This window comes from Macrobrachium nipponense, chromosome 49 (genome assembly GCF_015104395.2).
Source record: "Macrobrachium nipponense isolate FS-2020 chromosome 49, ASM1510439v2, whole genome shotgun sequence".
NCBI lineage: Eukaryota > Metazoa > Arthropoda > Malacostraca > Decapoda > Palaemonidae > Macrobrachium > Macrobrachium nipponense.
The window spans coordinates 11527393-11551714 of NC_087224.1; the positions used below are offsets into that span (position 1 = coordinate 11527393).

Genomic DNA, 24322 nt, shown 5'->3' on the forward strand with positions numbered 1-24322 from the left:
ACCCTGTCATTTCATGAAATGATTCAACAAAACATTTTAGTAAGGTCATAGGCTTTACTTCTTCAATCTAATAACACACCAACAGCATATAACCTAGTGGTACTTGGTTTACTTTGCACCTTCAATCTAATCTAATCACACAACTGCACAGTACAGTATAGCCTAGTGGTACTTGGTTACCTCTCACCTTCAATCTAATCACAAAACTGCAGAAAGCCTAGTGGTACTAGGTTTAATTTGTTCTTCAATACCACTTTCTACTCTTGATGAAGAGTAGTGCTAAGGTAAATTTAAACCAGTCACTTAAAAAGAGGAAATTTATTTTTAGTTGCACAGGTACTTTTAGAGACATTCAGTCACAATATCACAATAATAATATAAAATAAAAAAAAAATAAAATATATAAAACAAATAAAAAATTTATTTTAATTACACAGGTACTTTTAGAGACAGTTCATCACAATATCACTGCAATATAAAATAAAATAAAATCAACAAATCATAAAAGTTACATGTAAGAAGTGTTCTACTGACATCTACGACTACACTAACATTAGGTCAAAGCAGAACCAAAGAGAAACAACTTACATATTCACCCACTGCTATAAAATAAAGTCATCTTTAATATAAAACAGAACTCTTCTACAAACCACTATTTCCTTCCTTTGGCCTTTTTGGCAAAAGGTCTCCTTGCCTTTGATCTTTTCTTGCCCATTTTCTTTGATTTTTTGGCTTTCAAAGCAGCCACTGCTTGTGCTCGCTTGGACTTCTGTGGCATGACCTCTCTTCCTCCTCTCTTCTGGCATGCTTTCCTAAAAGGTACCTCCCACTTATTGCCTGGAAAGTGAAAAAATGACAAATACAAGCTTCCACAATATTTCACAAAAGAGTCCATGTCCACACAGTAACATTTACACATGTATTATCCGACTTTCAAAACTTCAACCAAGGTGAATGTCAAGTTTTAGAAATAAATGTTCAAGAAATGTGTTAAGTCTTTGCTTTCAACTTATAAAATGACTAATATCTGAAATAAAATCTAGTATATACATAGACATGTAAGGTATGAAGTATTTCAACTTTGTGGCCGGTGGTTAAGGGTATAACATCTTTAAATTACTCCAACTAATGTTACCATACCATGGACAAGGACAGTACTTTTACTTTGTAAAAAGCATTAAAGACAAAATGAAATTATCTGAAAATGAATATTGTTAAGATACAACTTAAAGTTTTGTACATACTTACCTGGCAGATATATACTTAGCTATAGACTCCGTCGTTCCCCGACAGAAATTCGAATTTCGCGGCACACGCTGCAGGTAGGTCAGGTGATCTACCGCCCCTGCCGCTGGGTGGCAGGAATAGGAACGATTACCGTTCTAGAACCAGATTTTCTCTTCCACCTGTCTCCTGAGGGAGGTTGGGTGGGCCATCAATCGTATATATTTCTGCCAAGGTAAGTATGTACAAAACTTTATTGTATCTTAACAATATCATTTTTGTACATGGAACTTACCCAGCAAGATATATACTTAGCTGATTGACACCCTTGGTGGTGGGAAAGAGACAACTATTTACTGAATATGACAGGTAAACCAACATACGTTGTAGGTAATAAATAAATAAAACCTTGGTTCCTACTTGATCAGGCGGAAGCCTCATGGCTAATGCCTAGAATCTGCCTTCGCCTCAAGAGCCTCAGCGAGGATGTGACCTATGGCTAAGAGTTCTTGTGGGTCTGTCGATGGGGTCTTATCCATTTTACTCGACAGAAGGCCGCTTACATGACAAAATTTGGCCTAATGGCCTAGTGGCATAATTAAGGAGCACAACACCGATCCCGAATCACCTGATCCTAACACGAGGGTTAGTGCTTAAGTTGAAAAGAGTTATCTACAAACTCCTTTCAAAACAACCCAAAGAAAAAACACGACGTTAAATAAAATTTAACTCACTAGTTAAGGATCAGTATCTGCTCCCTATCCCAGCAATGTATCCGCAGACACGTATCAACCAAGAGAGAAGGATCCCTCGAAGGTTATCTTGACATCCTTCGGATATGGGAATGGAAAGTCAACCACCAGAGTTTGCATCTCCCGTATGTGACAGCTAATATGTCCTTATGACCCATATTGTTAGGGAAAAAAAGAACAAAGAATTCGGAAAAAGCTCGCACTTCATGCGCTTTTAATTCTCAGCTGTTTGAAGGAATCATCAATGCACTTATCAAGTGCTTAGGGGGGATCCACAATGTCTCAAAGAAAGGCCAGGGCATTCTTGATATAGATCTCTTCTGGGTGAAGCCTGGGGGAGGCATTGGGGGGGCCCTGAGCCTGGCTAGCGCTTGGGCAAGGCGCCTTAGAGCCTGTCTAGCGCCTCGCGCCTGGCTGGAGCTGGAGCCTTGCGCCTGAATGGCGCCTAGAGCCTGGCTGGAGCCTCGCGCCTAGATGGCGCCTTGCGCCTGGCTGGCGCCTCGCGCCTGGCTGGTGCCTGATTGGCTCCTCCTTCCTGGCTAGCGCCTCGCGCCTGGCTGGAGCCTTGCGTCTGGCTGGTGCCTTGCGCCTGGAAGGCACCTGGAGCCTGGCAGAAGACTTCATGATTACTGTCTATGAGTCTGCATGCCTCAAGAGTTTCAGCGAGGTAGGGACCTATGACTGACAAACCCTTCTGGATCATGTCAATGGGGCTAGCCCGCTTACACGACAGAGCCTTCTCGGATCGTGCCAATGGGGCTGACCCACATTACATGCAGAGCCTTACCTGTATCATATCAATGGGGACTAGCCCTCTTACATGACAGAGCTTTAGGTTTTTTTACACATGCAACTTACCCGGCAAGAATATAATTACTTAGCTTATGTCTCCGACGCCCGACAGAATTCAAAAAACTCGCGGCACACGCTACAGGTAGGTCAGGTGATCACCCCCTACCCGCCGCTGGGTGCGGTAATAGGAATCATTCCCGTTTTCTGACAGAATTTTTCTGTCGCCGGTGCTGACAACAACTTTGTTGTTAGCTTCTGATTAGAATTTTCTTGCTTGCTTCGCCGAGGATTATTTGGGAAGTATTTGATCTTGGTTGTTTTGGCATACGCTTTGTGTTAGTAATTATGTCCGAGTTAACACCTGGAACTCTGTTTAGAGTATTGTGTAAATGAGGGATGCAAGGTGAGGTTGCCTAAGGCTACTTTGGACCCTCACACTGTTTGTGTCAAAATGTAGGGGAGGGGATTGTTTTCGGTTAAGGATACGTGTGATGTATGTGAGAACTTAACTGAATTACAATGGAAAGAACTAACTTCGTATGTTAGAAAGTTAGAAAAGGATAGGATTAGAAAAGCTTCAGCTAGAAGTTCAAGTAGATCCTGTTCTGCGGAACAGGATAGTTTTTCTAACCCTGTAGTAGCTTCGCCATCTTCCTTTTTGGTTTCAGCTCCTTCCCCCCGCAGCGAACCCGCAGATGTGTCTGTCGAGAGAGCCGCTGTGGAAGCTTCAATCCGCAGTTTGCAACAGCAATTTGCGGGATATGAATCAAGGTAAGGGTGAAAGTGTCTAGTGATAAATGCAGTGGTCCCCAGTGCAGTGGAGGGGGCGTCTGACCGACTCCGCATCGCTCCTAGGCCTAGACCTCTTTCAGACTCCCATGCCCAAGGGAGGGGAGGAATGGTCGAAAGCCGCAAGGGGGATGTAGAGTATCCCAACGGTCAGGCGTCCCCCTTCAGCAGGTCCTGTAGACTCGTCCCAGGCTGCTATAGAGAGCTATAGGAAAAAAGCCTCTTAGGAAAGTGTTTTTCCGACTCTGATTTCGTCCTCTCCTAAACGAGGATGGAGCTCTTCTTACAAATCGCGCCCTCTCAAGAGAGCCTGGAAAAAAAAACCTCCAGGAGTAGCGCTCTAGACTCCAGCCCGGGAGCCTTTTCCGGAGTATTCTCCTGCGCCTAAGAAGGCTAGAACGATCCGGAAGCCTCTCCAGAAGGGATTCGGTCATCTACTAAGAGATTCCTGTTGGATCTCCAAGAGAATCTCTCTTCGTTAGTAGGCTCGCTTTCGACTAGTAGGCGCAAGGAGCCTGCTCGCAGGAAGGACGCCTCTCTTCCAGTCAAGAGATCTGTTAGGAAGGAGGAGTATGATAGACGATCTTCTCCAGTAAAGAGCCTATTCGCCTCCTAGAGTAGACGACTCCTTTGAAACCTTCGTCGAGGCAGGGAAGATGGTTTTCTCCTCGTAGAAGCGCGGAAGCTAGGAATCATAGCGCACGGCAGGAAGGAGTCTCCTTGCGAGAAAAACGGATCGTTTTCGTAATCTGTCGAACGATCTCCGAGGAGTAGGATCTCCTCTGCAAGTGGTAGAAAAAAGGACGAGAACGCTCTAATAAGATAGATAGGGAAGCGGAGGAAAGGCTCTCCTTATAAGGATGAGTCTAGAAGGCGCCAACGTTCGAGAGGACGTCTGGATGATCGAGTCTCGTTAAGGTTACTCCAAGACCTTTATGGTAGACTTTCTTCGAGGGAGTCAAGCGCTTTTCTCCTAGTAGGTTCCAAAGAGTATACGAAGAACCTAAACACAGGGGTTCGCGCCCTACTACTGGAAAAAGAGTATATAGAACGGGACGCTTACCGTTCTCCTAGCAGGCTCGAGAGCCTGAAGGAGCCTAATCGAGGAGTTTTGCGCCATACTCCTGTAAGACGATCAAGAGGTAGGCGCAAGCGCTTCCCCTCAAAGGCAGCAAGAGCCTAAAAAAGAGCCTTCAAGGATTTGCGCCCTAATCCGGGTAGATCAGGAGTAGGCTCTGACGCCTCTCCTCGTAAGATTCAGGAGCCTGAAAGGAGCCTTCTGTCAGGCGCTCTCCCTACTCCTAAGAGTTACAGAAGAGTAGCGCAAGCGCCTCTCCCTCACAGGCACCAAGAGCCTGAAAGGATCCTGACTTTGGATTCGCTGGCGCCCTACTCATAGTAGGCGCTCGAGAATGGAAAGAGTTTTTTTTTCTCCGGATAGGCGCCAAGAGCCTAATAACTCAGGCTCCCGATCCTCTCGATCCTCGCCTAGTAGGTATCAAGAACCTAGGGAGAGAAGTAGAGCGGACTTTTGTTCTTTACCGAGGAAACAGATCTGCGGGGATTCGAACGAACGGCTCCTTCGGACGAGCTCTTGAAGGATAAGAGTCCCACTTTTAACCGGCCAGGACTTCTTCACCGAAGAAGTCTCCCTCTCCGAATGTAACTTTGGAGGAAGTCTCGGAGGAGGAAGAGACGAAAGAAGTAGGAGTCTCTGATTATAAGAGACTCTTTCTGCATTACTTCTTCAGGATGTTTGGGGACTCACTTTGTTCAGCTGATCCTCCTTCTCCGGGATCTTGGTATCAAGTACGAGTTGGCAAAAATTCAATCCCCTTCTTTTGTCAAGAATGCGGCCAACCCTTTCTATGAGGGGAAGGCCATCAAGAATCTGGAGAACTGGCTCCTGGTTAAGAAAGGAGGCAGGTAAGACGGTTTTGTTTTTGTGTCCTCCGTCTAGATTGACAGGTAAGCCGGGTGTCGGTACGACACGAAGGAAAACCCATGGGGTTAGGCCTTCCGGCTTCTGCAAACGCGGATTTTCTGCTTTAGTAGAATCTTCTAGAAGACGCTCTCTACTGTCGGCTAAAGCGTCTTGGGGAATGTGCGAGATGGACCATTTACTCAAGGGTCTATTTGCGCACACTTGAAGTCTTCAACTTCATGGATTGGCCTTAGGAGCTCTAGCAAAAAGAGCGCAAGATCCGGAGTTCGTGACTATGGAGGTGCTTTCAAGTGTCCTTTCATGTCTGGACAAGGCAGTCATGGATGGATCCACAGAAGTAGCATCTCTCTTTGGGGCAGGAGTGCTCAAAAAGAGATCTGTGTATAGCTCGTTCCTCTCCAAGTCTGTTTCGCCATTGCAGAGATCCTCTTTGCTTTTTTTCTCCGCTCTCGGAAATACCTTTTTTTCCTCAGGAGACAGTGAGGACATTTCCAGATCACTGTCGGAGAAAGCTACGCAGGATCTTTCTTGCTCAGTCCGCCAAGAGGCTTAAACCGGCGGTGCCGATGGCTAAGAGAGAGGGAACAGCGAATAAGGTGTCGTTCCAACAGCCCTTTCGAGGAAGAACGACCTCAAGACCCGCAACTAAGAGTAGAAGGCCATTCAAGAGAGGAAGATCTTCTCGAAGGCCATTCTCGAAGCCACAGTGAGACAGGAGTCCTCCAGACTCCAGTAGGAGCCAGACTTTTGAGGTTCTCGAAAGTCTGGGCTCAGAGAGGGGCGGACAACTGGTCCCTCTCGATCCTCGAGAGAGGATACCTGATCCCCTTCAGGGAAAAACCGCCCTTAACTTCCACTCCAAGGGAGTTAGCGGCAAGATACAGAGATCCTTTAAAAAAAAAAAAACCAAAGCACTATTACATATGGTGCTGCAACAAGATGCTAGAAAAGAAGGCGATAGAAAAGGTGTTAGACAAGTCACCAGGATTTTACAATCGCCTCTTTCTGGTACCAAAAGCCTCCGGGGAGTGGTAGACCAGTGCTGGACGTAAGCGCTCTGAATCACTTTGTGATCAAAAAAAAAAACAACGTTCACGATGGAGACGACGTCGTCAGTTCTTCAGCGCTGAGAAAAGGAGATTGGATGGTGTCATTGGATCTCCAAGATGCCTACTTTCATGTACCCATCCATCCCTCGTCCAGAAGGTATCTAAGATTCATGATACAGGGCCAAGTATATCAGTTTCGCGCCCTTTGTTTCGGTCTTTCCACAGCTCCCCAAGTTTTCACGGGATTGATGAAAATGTAGCACATTGGCTGCATTTAAAAGGAATAAGGATATCGCTGTATCTCGACGATTTGGTTGATTCGCTCGCAATCCAGGGATCAAGTTGGTCTGGAGGACCTAAGATCAACGTTGGACTTGACTCAGTCTCTGGGACTGTTAGTGAACCTCGGGAAATCCCAGATGGATCCCCAGCCAAAGCATTGTCTATCTGGGGATCTGATGGATTCTCGGGGTTTTCAAGTGTTTCCGTCCGTAGAAAGACAGGAACGGTGCATTCTAAAAAGTGAAGACCTGTTCCTAGAGACAAGAACAATGTTTCCGCGGGGAGGGAATGGATGAGTCTTTCTGGGGACCCTCTCCTCTTTGGAACAGTTCGTTTCTCTAGGGAGGCTTCACATAAGACCTCTTCAATTCTTCTTGAAGGAGAATTGGGACCAGAAGAATCAGGGGGATCTGTGGGAATCTTTTCCTCTGTCCAGAGAGATAAAGAAAAACCCCTCAGCTGGTGGTTAGAACCAGGCAGACTGAACGAGGGACTATCGCTGCAGTTACCGAACCCCTCCCTAGTGTTGTTTACAGACGCATCGGAGACGGGGATGGGGGCGACGTTGGGCCCGAGAGAATTGGTCAGGCACCTGGAGTGGGGAACAGGTGTCCTGGCACATCAACGAGAAAGAGTTAGTGGCGGTGCATCTGGCTCTCAGGCAATGGGAAGCCCAAGTCGCAAACTCAGTGTTGCAGGTAAATTCCGACAACACGACAGCTCTAGCCTACATAAGAAACAGGGGGGACTCACTCCCGCTCACTGTACAAGAAGGCGAAAGAGCTTCTTCTATGGTCAAAGGAGCGGAACATCACACTCTTGACGAAAGGTTTGTAATTAATACAAGGCGAGGGGGAAAAAAAAACGGTCAGAGCAAGGACCATTTGGTTTGGAGCATGGAGAGATCAAGTCATTTCCACGGAGTGGGACTCTACACTCAGAGGTCTGCAATCAAATTTGGAACCTTTGGGGAAGGTCAAACATAGACCTGTTTGCAACTCATTGGAATGCCAGGCTGGAGAAAACTACTGCTCTCCGATTTCAGATCCAAGAGCAGTAGCGATAGACGGCTACTCCTAAATTGGGAAGGAATAGACGGCTACGCTTTTCCTCCTTTTTTTCAAGAGTCATAGGGAAAAAAAAAACGTAATAAGGAAGTTTGTTCTGACGAAAGGAGTAAAACTGGACCCTAATCGCCCCATTTTGGCCAGCTCAAGAGTGGTTCACAGAGGTACTGGAATGGATGATAGATTTTTCCAAGGTACCTTCCTTTACGGAACGATCTTCTCAGACAGCCCCCACTTCGACAGATACCACAAAAACCTCCCCGCGCTCGGTCTGACTGCCTTCAGACTGTCGAAGGACTCGTCAGAGCGAAGGGAGTTTTTTCACGCGCTGCTGCAAAGGCAATTGCAAGGGCCAGGAGGCCGTCAACGATAACGCGTGTAACCAGTCGAAGTGGGAAGTGTTCCGAAGGTGGGCCAGGGAATCAGAATGTATCCTCTTCCAGTACCTCTGTGACGGAAATAGCAGATTTCCTATTATATTTGAGAATAAAATGTAACCTTGCAGTCTCGACTATAAAAGGTTATAAAAGTATGCTTTCCTTGGTGTTTAGACATACAGGGCTAAACATCACAGATGACAAAGATTTACACGATTTGATTAAATCATTTGAGACTTCGAAGTCCAAGACAGCCAGAACACCCAGCTGGAACCTGGATGTGGTACTGAGGTTTTCTCATGTCAAAGAAATTTGAACCTCCCAATAACTCAACGTTCAGAGACTTGACTAGAAAATCAATTTTTCTCTTTGCAATTAGCATCAGCTAAAAGGATTAGTGAAAAACTACAGGCTTTAGAAGGCACAGTGGGCTTCAGAAAGGATTCTGCAGTGTGTTCATTTAACCCCCTATTTTTAGCAAAAATGAGAATCCTTCTAAGCCTTGGCCAAGGACGTTTTGAAGTTAAAGGATTGACTTCCCTGGTAGGGAGAGAAATAGAGAGAACTTTGTGTCCGGTTAAGGAGCCTCAAGTTCTATCTAGAGAGGAAAAACAAATTGGGAGGAAACTCAGAGAGCCTTTGTGCGGTAAGAGATCCGAGAAGAACGATGTCAAAAGAATGCACAGGCTTTCTTTATCAGAGAAACTATTAAAGAAGCACATGTTGCCTGTGAAGAGGAATACCTCGGGCAGCTGAAAAAAAAGTGAAAGCACATGAGGTCAGAGCCGTAGCAAACCATCATTAGCTTTCCAAAAGAATAGGTCGTTAAACGATTTAATTGGATCCACAATATTGGAGAGGCAATTCTGTGTTTGCGTCTAAACTATTTGAGAGATGTACGTGTGACTTATGATAAGTGCCTTCGCTTCTCGGACCTTACGTGTTCTGCGGATTCGGTGCTGGGACAGGGGGCTGAAACCAATCTAGCTTAGTTTAGATAGATTAGGGATTTTAATCTTGTGGTGTTGTTTTTATGGTCGATTGAAAGTGGTCAGGAAAAAGTACCATTTTCAATTCGTAGTGTATAACAAAGTAGTGTGGTCAGGTGGTCGAGAGTTTTGGTTGTTTTTTCATGCTCCTTGTAATGTTTTTGGACCTAGGCTTCTGTCTTGTAGAGGGGGTTAGTCCCCGTTGATACGACAAAGGTGAAGGGGCTCTACCATGTAAGTTGGGGATAGGCCCCATTGGTATGATCCAAATAAAGGCTCTGTCGAGTAAGGCGGGGCTCGCCCCCATTGACATGATCCAGAAGGGTTCTCAGTGTAGGTCTCATCCTCACTGGGAACTCTCGAGGCAAGCAAGACTCATAAGACAGTTCTCATGAAGTCTTCTGCCCAATAAGGTAGGAATCAAGGTAATTAAGTTTATTTTTAGTACCTACAACAAAAGTTGTTTTCCCTGTTTTTGAATTGCTATTCATATTGATTAACTATCTCTTACCCTCCTCCAAGGGGTGTCAAAATCAGCTAAGTATATATCTGGCCGGGTAAGTTGCCATGTGTAAAAATGAAATTGTTAAGATACAATAAAGTTTTACACATACTTACCTGGCAGATATATACGTTTAATGGCCCCACCCATCCTCCCCTCAGGAGATAGGAGGAAGAAAAATTCTGTCAGAAAACGGGAATGATTCCTATTACCGCCACCAGCGGCGGTAGGGGTGATGCACCTGACCTACCTGTAGCGTGTGCCGCGAGTTTTGAATTCTGTCGGGCGTCGGAGACATAAGCTAAGTATATATCTGCCAGGTAAGTATGTGTAAAACTTTATTGTATCTTAACAATTTCATTTCTCTTTTACTGGAAGGAGCCTTGAGTCTGGATGGATCCTCAATCCTGACTGGAGCCTAGCCTTGAAGGAGCCTGGCACCTGGATGGCGCCTGGCTGGCTTCTAGAGCCTGGCTGGCTCCTAGAGCCTGGCTGGCTCCTACGAGCCTGGCTGGCTCCTAAGAGCCTGACCTGGCTCCTAGAGCCTGCCTGGCTCCTAGAGCCTGGCTGGCTCCTAGAGCCTGGCTGGCTCCTAGAGCCTGGCTGGCTCCTAGAGCTTGGCTGGCTCCTAGAGCCTGGCTGGCTCCTAGAGCCTGGTTGGCTCCTAGAGCCTGGATGGCTCCTAGAGCCTGGCTGGCTCCTAGAGCCTGGCTGGCTCCTAGAGCCTGCTGGCGCATGGCGCCTCGCGCCTGGCTTGGCTCCTCCACACTTGCTGGAGCTTCGAGCTTGGAAGAGTCTCTAGGCTGTCTGACGATGTCCACATCGGACACTCTTATAATCTGTCCGATTTGGTTCGCCTCTGGCGCATTTGCGCCAGGTTGGAGGCCCGCTCCATTCTCAGTATCCGACCATGGACAGAGTTCCTTGGAACTGTTCCGCCTCTGGCGTTTTTCGCCTGTATTGGCATTTGGCGCTGGCTGGCGCTACATTGTCCGAGAGTCCTGAACAACCACATAGTTTATCAGGAGAACTGGAGAAGGGTGGAAGAAATTTCTTCCCCTTTGAGCTTTTGGCCCTGGCAAGGGGAGGTGATTTTAGTCAGCTCCACACCCAGTAGACGACAGGATATCTAACAATACGAGAGAGAAGAGTCTTCCTCCGAGGAGGATCCTTCGTGAACCACTTCTTTTGCTAACGAGATCTCTTCTTACATATTGATGAGGTTCCTCGTTGCAGAATCTTCACTATCCTTGCCCGAAGGAAGGGGAAGGAGTCTGGAAGTCGAAGGAGAGACTGAGCTGAAATTGGGCGGAACCCTGATTTCTAGCTCTTATTGTATCCTTCTGAATACCTTCTGGGAAGCATTTTGAGCCTCATCGCACCCGAAGACTCTGTAGGCAAACGTTTTACAAAACAAACGTTTAAACCATCTCTTCTTCTGTAGATGAAAATGTAAGTACCCTGCCTGGGCAACTAAACTTCTATCTGAAAGCGTTGCGTCAGGAATAGAGGGATTTATTTCTTTTGCCAGACATACTATGCTGGCAAGAACCCATTGCCGAGTCTCCATTGAATCTGATGCGAGATTCCAATGCACAAAAATTCACTTTGTCTTCTTGGTCGTTTAGGGCTAAGAGAAACAAAGAATTCCTTCATAAACTTCCTCAAAGAAGTTTGATGAGGAGCAGTTCCATTTTGTCGGAACACGGAATCTGTGGCCACAAAAAAAAATCCCATTTGAAGTACATGATATCCTACTCTTGTCGTATTGCGGTATCGTATAAGATCCCGAAGATCTTAATCCTCTGTTATCTCTAATTCCCTTTGTAGAGACAGAGTATGGCCTTTACTGCGTTCTTTGATAGCAGATATATACATAGGTGTTCTTCCCTCTGAAAGTGAAGAAAAAACCTCGCTATGTGGTTCACAAGAGGTATCGGAAGGAAGGACAGTTCCTCATTCCATCTAGCACGATCTGCAGCAATTCTATGTCTTAGCCATGACTATTGTCATTTACCTTGAAAAAACCTCTCATTCATGTCCACTTCTGGTCAGTCTGCACGCGGACAGACTCAGAGTGGAGAGGTTTTATAGGTCTATTTATAATAGATTCTGATAGAATATCCAGATACTCTTTGGAAAAGCCTTACGAAACATGCTGTGAGAAGAACGTGACTTCTGTGGAATCCAACCTCTCTAAGGCCAAAATGAGGCATACATCCTCTCTCCCCTTGGACGCCCAATTATCTTAATAAATCTGTTAAGAATTTATAACTAGGGGAGGCTAAAGTTTATTCCCCTTCTTTAAATTTAAAGATGTCTTATAATTGCTACCTCTCTTGGTTCGAGGAAAAAGAAGCAGTCTAAAGGAAGCCTGTTCGTCTTCTACCTTACAAAGAAATCTATGAAGAAGACTTTCCGCAGGTTCTCACAACTCTTTCAATAAATGTTAGACATACGTTAACAGTTATTATCTTCAATCGAGAAGGTTCTCACGGACATGCAAAATCTTGCAATCGAACCTCTTAAGGATCGTTACGTTCCGTGTCTGTTCCCAAATAGGTTCTCTTTTGTTAACGCGAACCGGGGCGAAAAAAGAGATTCTCGATGCTCTTTGCGATATGAGAGAGTCGTGGAATTGGCCTAAGTGATTAAAATAAATCATTTCATCATTCCTTGTAAGCGACCCTTTTCGATTAAATGGGTAACGAAATCAGGAACGAATCTTGCCGTTACCGAGCCAGCTGTCCGAGAGGCTACTGGACTCTTAGGTTAATAACTCGCTAAAACGAGAAAATATCTTGGATGGTGCTTCTGGCGCAATTTGCGCCAGGCTGGCGCTTCCTTCTAGTTCTTTTTAGGTTATGTGCCATAACATCTATGCCTTTATGGTACCCGACATCCTTCACATGTTAATTCTGTTCTTAGTGGGAAATACTTTTATATACGTAGTATAGTCCATTCAGGGAAACAACTTCTGCCACTAAGAGAATGTTTCCCATCCGACTCACCCAACTTCTCTTGAGCAATATCCGAATTTAAAAAGGTTGTGTGCGTTTCTCGAAAGGATGAGAGAATTATATATATCGCGCGCTGCCGTATTAGAATCCTTTATAATACTGTCACATTGTGGTAAACAGCATTAATCTAGGAAACCTTTGTAAGGATACCTACTAGGAATTCTGTAGTTAACGTCGGTGTGTGCATAAGACTTGACCATACCGTAGTCTTAAAGTGAATTCTCTACTACATTCATCTTCTCACTAAGCATGTACTCTAATAAGCCATGCTTTCGTAAGCATGAGAGCATTATACAATATAGTTTCGCTACGTTAGAATCCTTTAAAAATGTTACCTACGGTAAACAGCATTGAAATGTAATATCTTTCTTATTGAAAGCTTCTTAGCAAAGGGCAGACAATATTTTATTTATGTTTGCTTAACTATCCCCTCAATCCGAGGCTAAAACCACGATTGTAGGGGAGACACGGTTATTCATTCCATCCCGCAGGAGAGAGACATGTTACCGCCCACTCATGACCGACACCTACATGATACTGCGTTGGTGTCTAAGCGATAGCAGTCTCGTTAGCCGACTGGCCTTACTCTTCCAGAGTTGCCAGCTACTCCATTTAATAAAGGAATCTTATAACATTTATTATCGAAACTTCAGGAAGTTCTTATAATGCATCTCTAAGCGAAACAAGACTTCGATAAATCTAGAAGCTAAGTAGGTGTTGTCTTAACAATCCCTTTAAGCGTAGTCCTTCCTAGGAAATTCCTGGAAGGATACTGGTAATAGAGTTGCTCAGTAAAGAAGTAACTACGGTATGTGCTTATTATTCTCATACAGCAGATACTCTACTACCTTCTTTCCCTGCCGAGGCAGATAGAGAAAGGATATTCTGGCGCCTGGATCCTTGCACCTAGCGCCTGGAATGTTCCGCAACGCCTGGAAAAAATGTTTCCCGCACGCTTAGAAAGGAGACTCGCTCCTGGAACGTTCCGCTTGCGTGGAAGGTCCCGTGCGCCCTGACAGTTCCGAGCGCCTACTAGACCCCTTTTAGAAAGAGCCTCTTGCCCGGGAAACGTTCAATGGAAGGATCGTTCTGATTGCCACTCTACTGTAAGGACTCCTTGCTCTAGCCGTCTGTTTTTCTGGCACAATTTGCGCCAGGCTGGCGCTTCGTCTCTTTGAAGGCGCCTTGCGCCAAGAAAAATTTTCTAGAACTGCGGCTCGCGTTTGGTTTGTAGGAACGCGGCTCGCGCTAGTCTGTTAGCTGGAACGCGCCTCGCTGCTGGCTATAGGAACGTAGCTCACGCTAGCTTGCTGGAACGCGGCTTCCTGGCAGCGGGCTGGCTCTTGCTCAGTGTTCTCTTAGTTTTCAGAGAACGCGCTAGATCACTCCAAACATACATTCTTCGTCTTTTTCGGGTGTAAGATGAAGAGACGCACTTTTTTTAAGGATGCCTTATCAATGGCATATCCTTGGCAGTCTGGACGTTCTACAGCCGAACCTGCCGAGGGGACGCCTGACCGGGTGGGGTTCTCCCTAACCTTCCTGCGGCTGTCGACTTTCCTCCTCCACTGGGTCTGGGAGTTTGGAAGAGGTCTAGGCCTGGAAGCGCTACGGAGCCGATCAGACGCACCCTCCACTGCACTGGGAACACTATAATTCACTTCTTACCTTTTTAAGAGCTCGCCTTTTGAGCTCCATCCATTTATCTTCAAATTTGCACATATGAATTTGTAGATTCTGGATGGACGGTGACGGTGAGGATGCAACAACTACTAGAATTGTCAATACTCTAACTGCTCGTTAGTACGAGAGCTCTCAAAGCTTCTAAAGGAAGCGTATCTAGTTATATGCTTTCTGACTTCCTAAAGTAGGAAGTTAGATCTATTTCCTTCATCAAGTTCTAACACTTATACACGTATTAGTGAAAAAAAAAAAAATCAATATTTCCTTTATTGCAAAATATAAGTGTCTACCCGAAAAATTCGGTAGTTTCACGTAATATATTCTTCGAAATTTCGAAGCCAAATTCATTAAAAAGTTAATAAAAGCGTATGCCAAACAAAAGACCCAGTACTCCCTGCAAAAAGGGGACAGTCCAGAAGGTCGATGGCGATGAAAAAACGAAAATCAAGTCAGGAGGTAGCAACAACGTATGTTGACACTACCGCGACAGAGAAAATCTGGTTCTAGAACGGTAATCGTTTCCTATTCCTGCCACCCAGCGGCAGGGGCGGTAGATCACCTGACCTACCTGCAGCGTGTGCCGCGAAATTCGAATTTCTGTCGGGGACGACGGAGTCTATAGCTAAGTATTATATCTGCTGGGTAAGTTCCATGTACAAAAATGCCTATTTTGGAACACTCTTTGAGAACAACAAATGCACTGGAAAGACAGTCAAGGAAATCCTAAGTCCAGGCAAACCTGGACCCTTCAGTGGGTTAAGCTTTTTCATTCAGTGGTCCACCTTCAATGCCATATTTAACATTTGGGGAGTGAATGATGAAAAGATTCACTAAAAATTGTACATGATCATTGACATGAGAGAAAAAACTGCACATAATTATCAACAAGTCATTTCTCCTCAATCACAATGGCCACTTTGAATATCCAAAATGGTAGAATAGGTAGCTGCAAATAAGTGCATGTGATAAATGGTGTCACTCTAAAAATGCCTTAGCGTCATCTGATGGAGGTATAACTTTAAATTCCTCAGGCCAGTTTGTTACACTGTTTAAATGTAACTTCCCAATCTAAAAAAACTCACATAAAAAATAATGCTTATATGTACCAGTGGCAAAAATGTGAATTACTATACTTGAAACCAGTGAGTTTGGAGGAAAGTATTGTGAGATCCTCATGACTTTCACTTCTGACGAATTCTTGGATTATTTCATTTCCACTACTGCAATTTTGTCAAGCTTTACAGCACACAATGTGCATGAGTTAGGATGCCTAACATAACCCTACTTTACCTTAATTCAGAGAACAGTTTTTTTCTTTTGATGATTTTTACACCCAAGTAACTAGTCAGCACCCTACAGATTATTCAAGACTTGTTTCCATATCATACTTATGAGGAAGAGGAGAAAATTTCAGCGCCAGCAAAGTTCAACGAGAATTAGTTTCTCCTTTAAACTAAATTTGATTGACTATAATTGCAATGTCAAGTCCGATAAGTGATGACCTTCTTTAAGGCAGCTAAAGCAAGTTTATATACATGTTATAGGATGTATAAATTTGTAAATGCAAACAAATCAGAGACAAGTTGCTCTAAGTGGGGCTTCCTCACTTATTGTTACTCACCAATGACAGGGCAGTTTGAATTTAGAAATATTCAGAATGGTATGTTCAAATCAAACATAAACTAATATTTTTCCTTGGAATAGTTGGATAGTGGCTAAATGCTTCATCATAAAAAGTTTTTTCTAATTATCTCAATGCTATATAGTGTGGCCATGTTATTATACAAGCCTGAAAAATGTATTAAAATGTTCAGCTACAGAGCATCTCTAGTAATTTTCTTATTATATCTGTAAATATTCAAGTGTGACCATTCAATTGCGTAAAGTATCAACAGAAAGCCAAAGTTTCAATAAAACAGAGCACACACATAATGGATTTTCTATGACTATCTGGTGATGCAAAAGTAACTCTTGAGATAATGGCCACTCAAGTTTAAAGGGACTCTCTTTGTCTTTCTGAGGACAGTTGAAGTTTAATTACGGAGTAACTGCCTTAAATCCTACAACCACCATAACAACCAGAGTTGCCAAAAAAAAAAAAAAGCTGACTTCATACCACTGTCAGCTATTTTTATTGGGTAAAATGTGCATTATGGGGGTCAAAAACTGATCTGTGGTCTTTGCCTTGTATTGTAATGGATTCTTGAATGCTTTAGTTTTATTTTAAATTTCCATTTTTTTAACACCCAAAACACCAAGCCCTCCTGTAATTGGATTTACAATTCTGGAAAGGTTTAGAGAGGACAGAAAAGTAGGATGAATGTTTGAAACTCAAGTGTTCAATTCCTTTTTGAAGTTGTCAAGTTAGATCTTCTGCAAGATCTCTATCCAAGCTGTGAGAAAATAAAAACCTACAACTAAAATCCAAGATTGCTACATGGAAGGACTTATTTCTAAATTGAGAGTATTGGATTGTTCATGCATTTGGCAATCAACCCCACCTAAGAATCAGAGAACTAATGATGGTCTCATAGCAAGCATGGACCAAAATTTATCAATGAAATATCTCCGACCATAAAATGGAGGACCCTATAATCTTCGACCCATTACTGTAGACATTCTGGACATATGAGGATTGGCTCATGTGGGCTAGTCTTCAAATACCTGAGGAAGATACTTGTGCATTGTTTCTTTTGTATGATAAATTCCTTACTCAACAGTGGGCTTGATCTGTTTTACTTTGTTACTGTCAGGTTCATTATTACACATATTCTGCCATTTATTGGTTACTTACCACTTTTACATTTAAAATAATCACAAACAGGTATCTACATGTGATCCTGTAACATTAACTGCAGCTTTGGATGTTTTACTGGAATCTTCATTTCCACTGGTGCCAACATATTTTACATATTTCTACCTTTTTACTCTTATCATATCAAGCTGTATTTTGATGTTATACATAAATTATTACTCTGTGGTTACATTTTTTTATAATGGACAAAAATAAGCATAGTGTTGGGGAGGGGGAAAGAAATGCCAATATTAACCCTCTTACGCCGATTGGACGTATTAAACGTCGAGTCAAAATGTCTCCCGTATGCCGATTGGACGTATCATACGTCGGCTCAAAAAAGTTTTTTTAAAAATTCGCGGAAAAATACTTATAGGCGTACCAGCCGAAAACTTTTGAATCACGCGCCTTGGGGGATGCTGGGAGTTCACGGATCAAGGCGTTGTTTTGTTTACAATCGCTACGCAGGCGCGCAAGCGCGAATTTCTTTCTTATTGCACTAAAAAGTATCAGTGACACATTCAAAAATTATTTCGTCACTTTGACATACTTTTTGCACCATTCTAAATTATCCTTTACATGAAGTATTATATATGAAAATGTGCGCAATTTCATGTAAAATACAACAAAAAAATACTCATGATTGTAGCTTTTATCAGTTTTGAAATATTTTCATATAAATAACGTTAAGTGCAAAAATTTCAACCTTCGGTCAACTTTGACTCTACCGAAATGGTCGAGAAATGCAATTGTAAGCTAAAATTCTTATATTATAGTAATATTCAATCATTTGCCTTTATTTTGCAACTAATTGGACGTCTCTAGCACAATATTTCGATTTATGGTGAATTTATGAACAAACTTTTTCCTTACGTTCGTGCGATAACTCTTCCAAAAAAATTTTTCGTGCGATTGTCGTAATGTTTGCACCCTTTTAAATTTGCAGTTACATAAAGTTTTATATATGGAAAGGTGCAAAATTTCACGCACAATACAACAAAAAACAACCCATGGTTGTAGCTTTTATCAGTTTCGAAATATTTTCATATAAATAACGTTAAGTGCAAAAATTTCAACTTTCGGTCAACTTTGACTCTACCGAAATGGTAGAAAAACGCAATTGTAAGCTAAAACTCTTATATTCTAGTAATATTCAATCATTTACCTTCATTTTGAAACAACTTGGAAGTCTCTAGCACAATATTTCGATTTATGGTGAATTTATGAAAAAAAAACAATTTTCCTTACGTCCGCGCGGTAACTCTTCCGAAAAAATCAGATTTTTTTTGTGCGATTGTCGAAATGTTTGCACCATTTAAAATTAGCTGTTACATAAAGTTTTATATATGAAAATGTGCGCAATTTCATGTAGAATACAACTAAAAATGATTGAAGGTTGTAGCTTTTCTCTTTTTTTGAAATATTTGCATATAAATCGCGATAAATAGAAAAAAAATCACGTTCGGTCAAATTTGACTCTACCGAAATAGTTGAAAAACACAATTGTAAGCTAAAACTCTTACAGCCAGTAATATTCCGTCATTTTTCTTCATTTTGAAAGAAATTTGAAGTCTCTAGAACAATATTGTGATTTATGGTGAATTTTTGAAAAATATATTTACCTTCACGCCGCGCGCCGATTCGCGGCCGCAAGTCTCCGAAAAAATACGTACATCGCATTATCCTAATATTTGCTCCTTTTCATATTAGCCGTTTTATAGAGTTTCATATATCAAAATGTGCGCAAATTCATGAAAAATACAATAAAAAATAAGTGAATGTTGTAGCTTTTTCCATCTCCGAAATATGTGCATATAAAAAAAATATATATAAAAATTTCGACATTCGGTCAAATTTAACTCGTCCGAAATGGTTGAAATCTGCAATTCTAATCTAAAACTCTTACAGTATCGTAATATTAAATCATTTTTCTTAATTTTGAAACAAATTGGAAGTCTCTAGAACAATATTTAGAATTACGGTGAATTTTTTAAAATAACATTTTTTTACGTCCGCGCGTTACGAATTCGTACATCATTTTGTGATAATATTTTTCCGGTGTTGCTTTTATTGTTTTACTATGTATTATATATCAAAATGATTGCAATTTAGTGTACAATACAACGAAAAAAAAGTAACTTGTTAGCTTTGACCGTTTTTTGCACACCGTGATTTGAATACAATTATCTATGAATTTTTTTTTCGCTACCATATATCGCATTATTTACATATGATAATGATATTATTTTTCATTTCTGATGATTGCATACTAAACTTCAGGCAATGACAAAAAAATGAGCCAAAAATGAACTCTTAATCTTTAAAACTAAGCGCGCTGTGATTTTTTGAAAAAATTATTTTTTCCGCTTCCGCGCTCACTCCAAACCGGCGCCGGCATACAGGAGAGGTTTTGATTTTTAGGGCTTCGGCGTAAGAGGGTTAAGAGTGACTGTAAAAATTCACTGAAATCATTCTATACAAACCTACTTATGCAAAATATGTAGTGTGGTATATATGAAACAAAATACCTTAGAATTTTTATAACTATGAGTGATTAAAAAAAAATATACATAATTAACAAATAAAAGTCCTTACATGTGTATTGGCCTGTCCCTTTGGTCGAGCAAAGATCGACTGCTCCAGACCACTTCTTAATGACCGTCTCATCATGGCTCTGATCATGTCGGGTCGAACAGTCTTGAAGTTTTGCAGGATGTATGCCTTGATTGCTTGGTAACTGGACCCTTTGCGTTCGGCAAGTGTTTCAATTGCTTCTATTATCATATCTGTAGTTTTTGGGTGGGTTCTCTTCACTTTCTTCTTTCCACCAGACCCTGGAATTCACAAATTGAATGACTTGACATCACTTGTATTTACATTTCAAGCTTAGAAATGTAAAATTTTTACATTTATATATATGTATCATGGATATAAATTAGCATAGGATGTACAGTATTTAGTTCACAGGAACTCAATGTGAAGGTACCACCTTTAATCAAGCAACTGAAATGTTGTTAAAGCTTGACAAATACCTACAATCCCACTCAAGGAAAAAAATTACTTCATGGCCAGTTTTGTCACACAAACACAAGATATTTTTTACAAATGGGGATATTTTGTCACATACACTATTGAATTGAATACAGAATTCAGGCCAAAGCACTGAGACCTATGAGGTCATTCAGCGCTAAACCTGAAGTTTACAATAAAAGGTTTAAAAGGTGAACAGCAGGAAATATGATATTGTTATAATACAATAAAGTTTCATACATACTTACCTGGCAGATATATACTTAGCTAAGACTCCTTCGTCCCCGACAGAAATTCAAATTTCGCGCCACTCGCTACCGGTAGGTCAGGTGATCTACCTGCCTGCCCTGGGCGGCAGGACTAGGAACCATTCCCGTTTTCTATCATATTTTCTCTCTTCCACCTGTCTCCTGCGGGGAGGCTGGGTGGGCCATTAATCGATATATCTGCGTTAAGTATGTATGAAACTTTATTGTATTATAACAAAGTATCATTTTCTTACAATGACTTACCTGTCAGATATATACTTAGCTGATTGGCACCCTTTGGTGGAGGGTAAGAGACAGCTAAAATGGAATAGACAGGTAAACAACATATGTTGTAGGTATAAAAGAAAAATGATATTGTTATAATACAATAAAGTTTCATACATACGTACTTACCTGGCAGATATATACTTAGCTAAGACTCCGTCGTCCCCGACAGAAATTCAAATTTCGCGCCACTCGCTACAGGTAGGTCAGGTGATCTACCTGCCTGCCCTGGGCGGCAGGACTAGGAACCATTCCCGTTTTCTATCATATTTTCTCTCTTCCACCTGTCTCCTGCGGGGGAGGCTGGGTTGGGCCATTAATCGTATATATCTGCCAGGTAAGTATGTAATGAGAACTTTATGTATTATAACTATCATTTTCATACAATGAACTTACCTGTCAGATATATGTACTTAGCTGATTGGCACCCTTTGGTGGAGGGTACGAGACAGCTTAAAATTGGAATAGACAAGGTAAACAACATATGTTGTAGGTATAAAAGAAAAATTATATTTGTTTATAACCTACAATAAAGTTTCATACATACTTACCTGGCAGATATATACTTAGCTAAGACTCCGTCGTCCCCGACAGAAATTCAAATTTCGCGCCACTCGCTACAGGTAGGTCAGGTGATCTACCTGCCTGCCCTGGGCGGCAGGACTAGGAACCATTCCCGTTTTCTATCATATTTTCTCTCTTCCACCTGTCTCCTGCGGGGAGGCTGGGTGGGCCATTAATCGTATATATCTGCCAGGTAAGTATGTATGAAACTTTATTGTATTATAACAATATCATTTTCATACAATGAACTTACCTGTCAGATATATATGTACTTAGCTGATTGGCACCCTTTGGTGGAGGGTAAGAGACAGCTAAAATGGAATAGACAGGTAAACAACATATGTTGTAGGTATAAAAGAAAAATGATATTGTTATAATACAATAAAGTTTCATACATAGTACTTACCTGGCAGATATATACTTAGCTAAGACTCCGTTGTCCCCGACAGAAATTCAAATTTCACGCCACTCGCTACAGGTAGGTCAGGTGATCTACCTGCCTGCCCTGGGCGGCAGGACTAGGAACCATTCCCGTTTTCTATCATATTTTCTCTCTTCCACCTGTCTCCTGCGGGGAGGCTGGGTGGGCCATTAATCGTATATATCTGCCAGGTAAGTATGTATGAAACTTTATTGTATTATAACAATATCATTTTCATACAATGAACTTACCTGTCAGATATATATGTACTTAGCTGATTGGCACCCTTTGGTGGAGGGTAAGAGACAGCTAAAATGGAATAGACAGGTAAACAACATATGTTGTAGGTATAAAAGAAAAACCTTGGTTCCTACCTGATAGGTGGTAGACTTCGTGGCTGTAGCCCAGTAGTCTGCATCACCTCAAGACTTTAGCGAGATATGTGATCTATGGCTAAGAGTTCTTGTGGGTCTGTCGATGGGTATATGAACCGCTTACTCGGCAGAGCCTGAAAGGACTTTGTCAATGGGTACTGGACCACTTCTATGACAACACACCTTATGAAGGAGCACACAACCAATCCCGACCACCTGATCCTAACCACCATGTTAGTATAAAGAATTGTTCTGAGTTATCCCCGAACTCATTATAAACAACCCATAACTCGAAACTAATACGCATTCATACAAAAATTCTCAAAAAAAAATTTTAATACTCCTCTAAAAGATATCACAAGAGTTCCTTACTGAACAACAGTGACTGGCTGCCAGTGCAGCACCGAGCCTCTTTGTCAGCAGAAATCTAAAACATATCTAGTAGAAGGTATGTACAAGTTAAGGATTGGTGTTTGCTCCCGTACCCAGTATCGTATCCGCCGATACGAAAGGCCCCAGAGAAAAACATTTCTCGTAGGTCACGCGAACGTCTTTAAGATAGTGAGATGCAAATACCGAATTGCACCTCCAATATGTCGTATCAATGATTTTCTTTAGCGACATATTCTTCTGAAAAGAGAGAGACGTCGCCACTGCTCTAACTTCATGAGCTTTTACTCTTAAAAGCGGAAAAGAGTCGTCAGGACAGAACTTGTGAGCATCTGTAATGACGCTCCTTATGAAGAAAGCTAATGCATTCTTAGACATGATTCTTTGTGGGGGCCCTCCTTAATCGAACACCATAGACCTTGCCTAGAGCCTCCCATTTGTTTCTTCCTTTGTAAGTAGAACTTCAAGGCTCTTACAGGGCAAAGAGACCTTTCTGTTTCTCTACCCACTAACTCGATAAGCCTTTAATCTCGAATCTCTTGGGCCAGGGATTCGAGGGGTTTTCATTTTTCGCTAGAAAAATGTTCTAAACGAGCAGAAGCCGAGTCTCTGTTAGCTGACTTCATCTTCAAGGGCGTGAAGTTCACCAATTCTTTTGGCTGTCGCCAAGATAGGAGAAACAAGCATTTCCTCGTTAAATCCCTAAACGAAGCTAAATGAGGAGGCTCGAATCTGTCAGACGAAAGGAACTTGAGAACTACATCCAGGTTCCAGCTGGGAGGATTAGTTTCCTTAGATTTTGTTGTTTCAAATGATCTAATCAAGTCGTTGCAGATCTTTATTATCAGCAATCTCTAGGTCTCTGTTTCTGAAGACTGCCGAAAGCATGCTCTGTATCCTTTGATAGTCGATACAGATAAGTGAGGAGTCCTCTCTTAGGAACAAAAGGAAATCAGCTATTTCGGTTATAGAGGTACTGGAGGAGGACAACTTCTTAGACTTACACCATTCTAAAACCTCCCACTTAGACTGATAGACTCATCTAGTGGAAGCTCTGCGGGCTCTAGCGATAGCGCTTGCAGCTTCGCGAGAAAAACCCCCTCGCTCTGACAAGTCTTTCGATAGTCGAAAGGCATTCAGAGCGAGAGCGGGGAGGTTTTTGATGAAACCTCTCGAAGTGTGGCTGTCTGAGAAGATCCATCCTTCTTGGAAGGGATCTGGGGAAGTCTACTGTCCACTCCAGCACCTCTGCAAACCAATCTTGTGCTGGCCAAAACGGGGCTATCAGGGTCATTCTTGTTCCGTGGACGCTACAAACTTTCTCAACACCTTGCCCTAGGATTTTTGAAAGGGGAAAAGCGTACACGTCTACATGAGACCAGTCTAGCAGGAAGGCGTCGACCACGAGAGCTCTTGGGTCTTCCACCACTGAGCAAAGACTTCCCAGCCTTTTGGAAAGGAATGTGGCGAACACATCTACATGAGGAGTGCCCCAAAGATCCCAAAGACTCTTGACACACCTCTGAATGAAGGGTCCATTCTGTGTGAAGGACCTGGCTTCTCCTGCTCAGTCTGTCCGCCCTGACGTTTCTCGTACCCTGAACAATCTTGTCAGGAGGGAGATGTTCCTCTGGGAGGTCCAAAGTAGCAGATCTCTTGCTATTTCGTATAGGAACAAGGAGTGTGTTCCTCCTTGCTTCCGAATGTAGGACAGGGCGGGTAGTGTTGTCCACATTCACTTGGAC

At 42.5% G+C, this 24322-nt stretch overlaps 1 protein-coding gene across 1 annotated transcript in view; it reads right to left on the reverse strand.

Annotated features, from left to right (window-relative positions):
• Positions 1–412: 412 nt before the first annotated feature.
• Positions 413–24322, reverse strand: part of LOC135205329 (protein B4-like) — a 35519-nt gene continuing 11609 nt past the window's right edge. The window contains 3 exon segments of the mRNA XM_064235775.1: positions 413–786; positions 789–837; positions 19861–20099. Coding sequence (XP_064091845.1) covers positions 653–786; positions 789–837; positions 19861–20099 — 422 coding nt within the window. The 3' untranslated portion in view covers positions 413–652.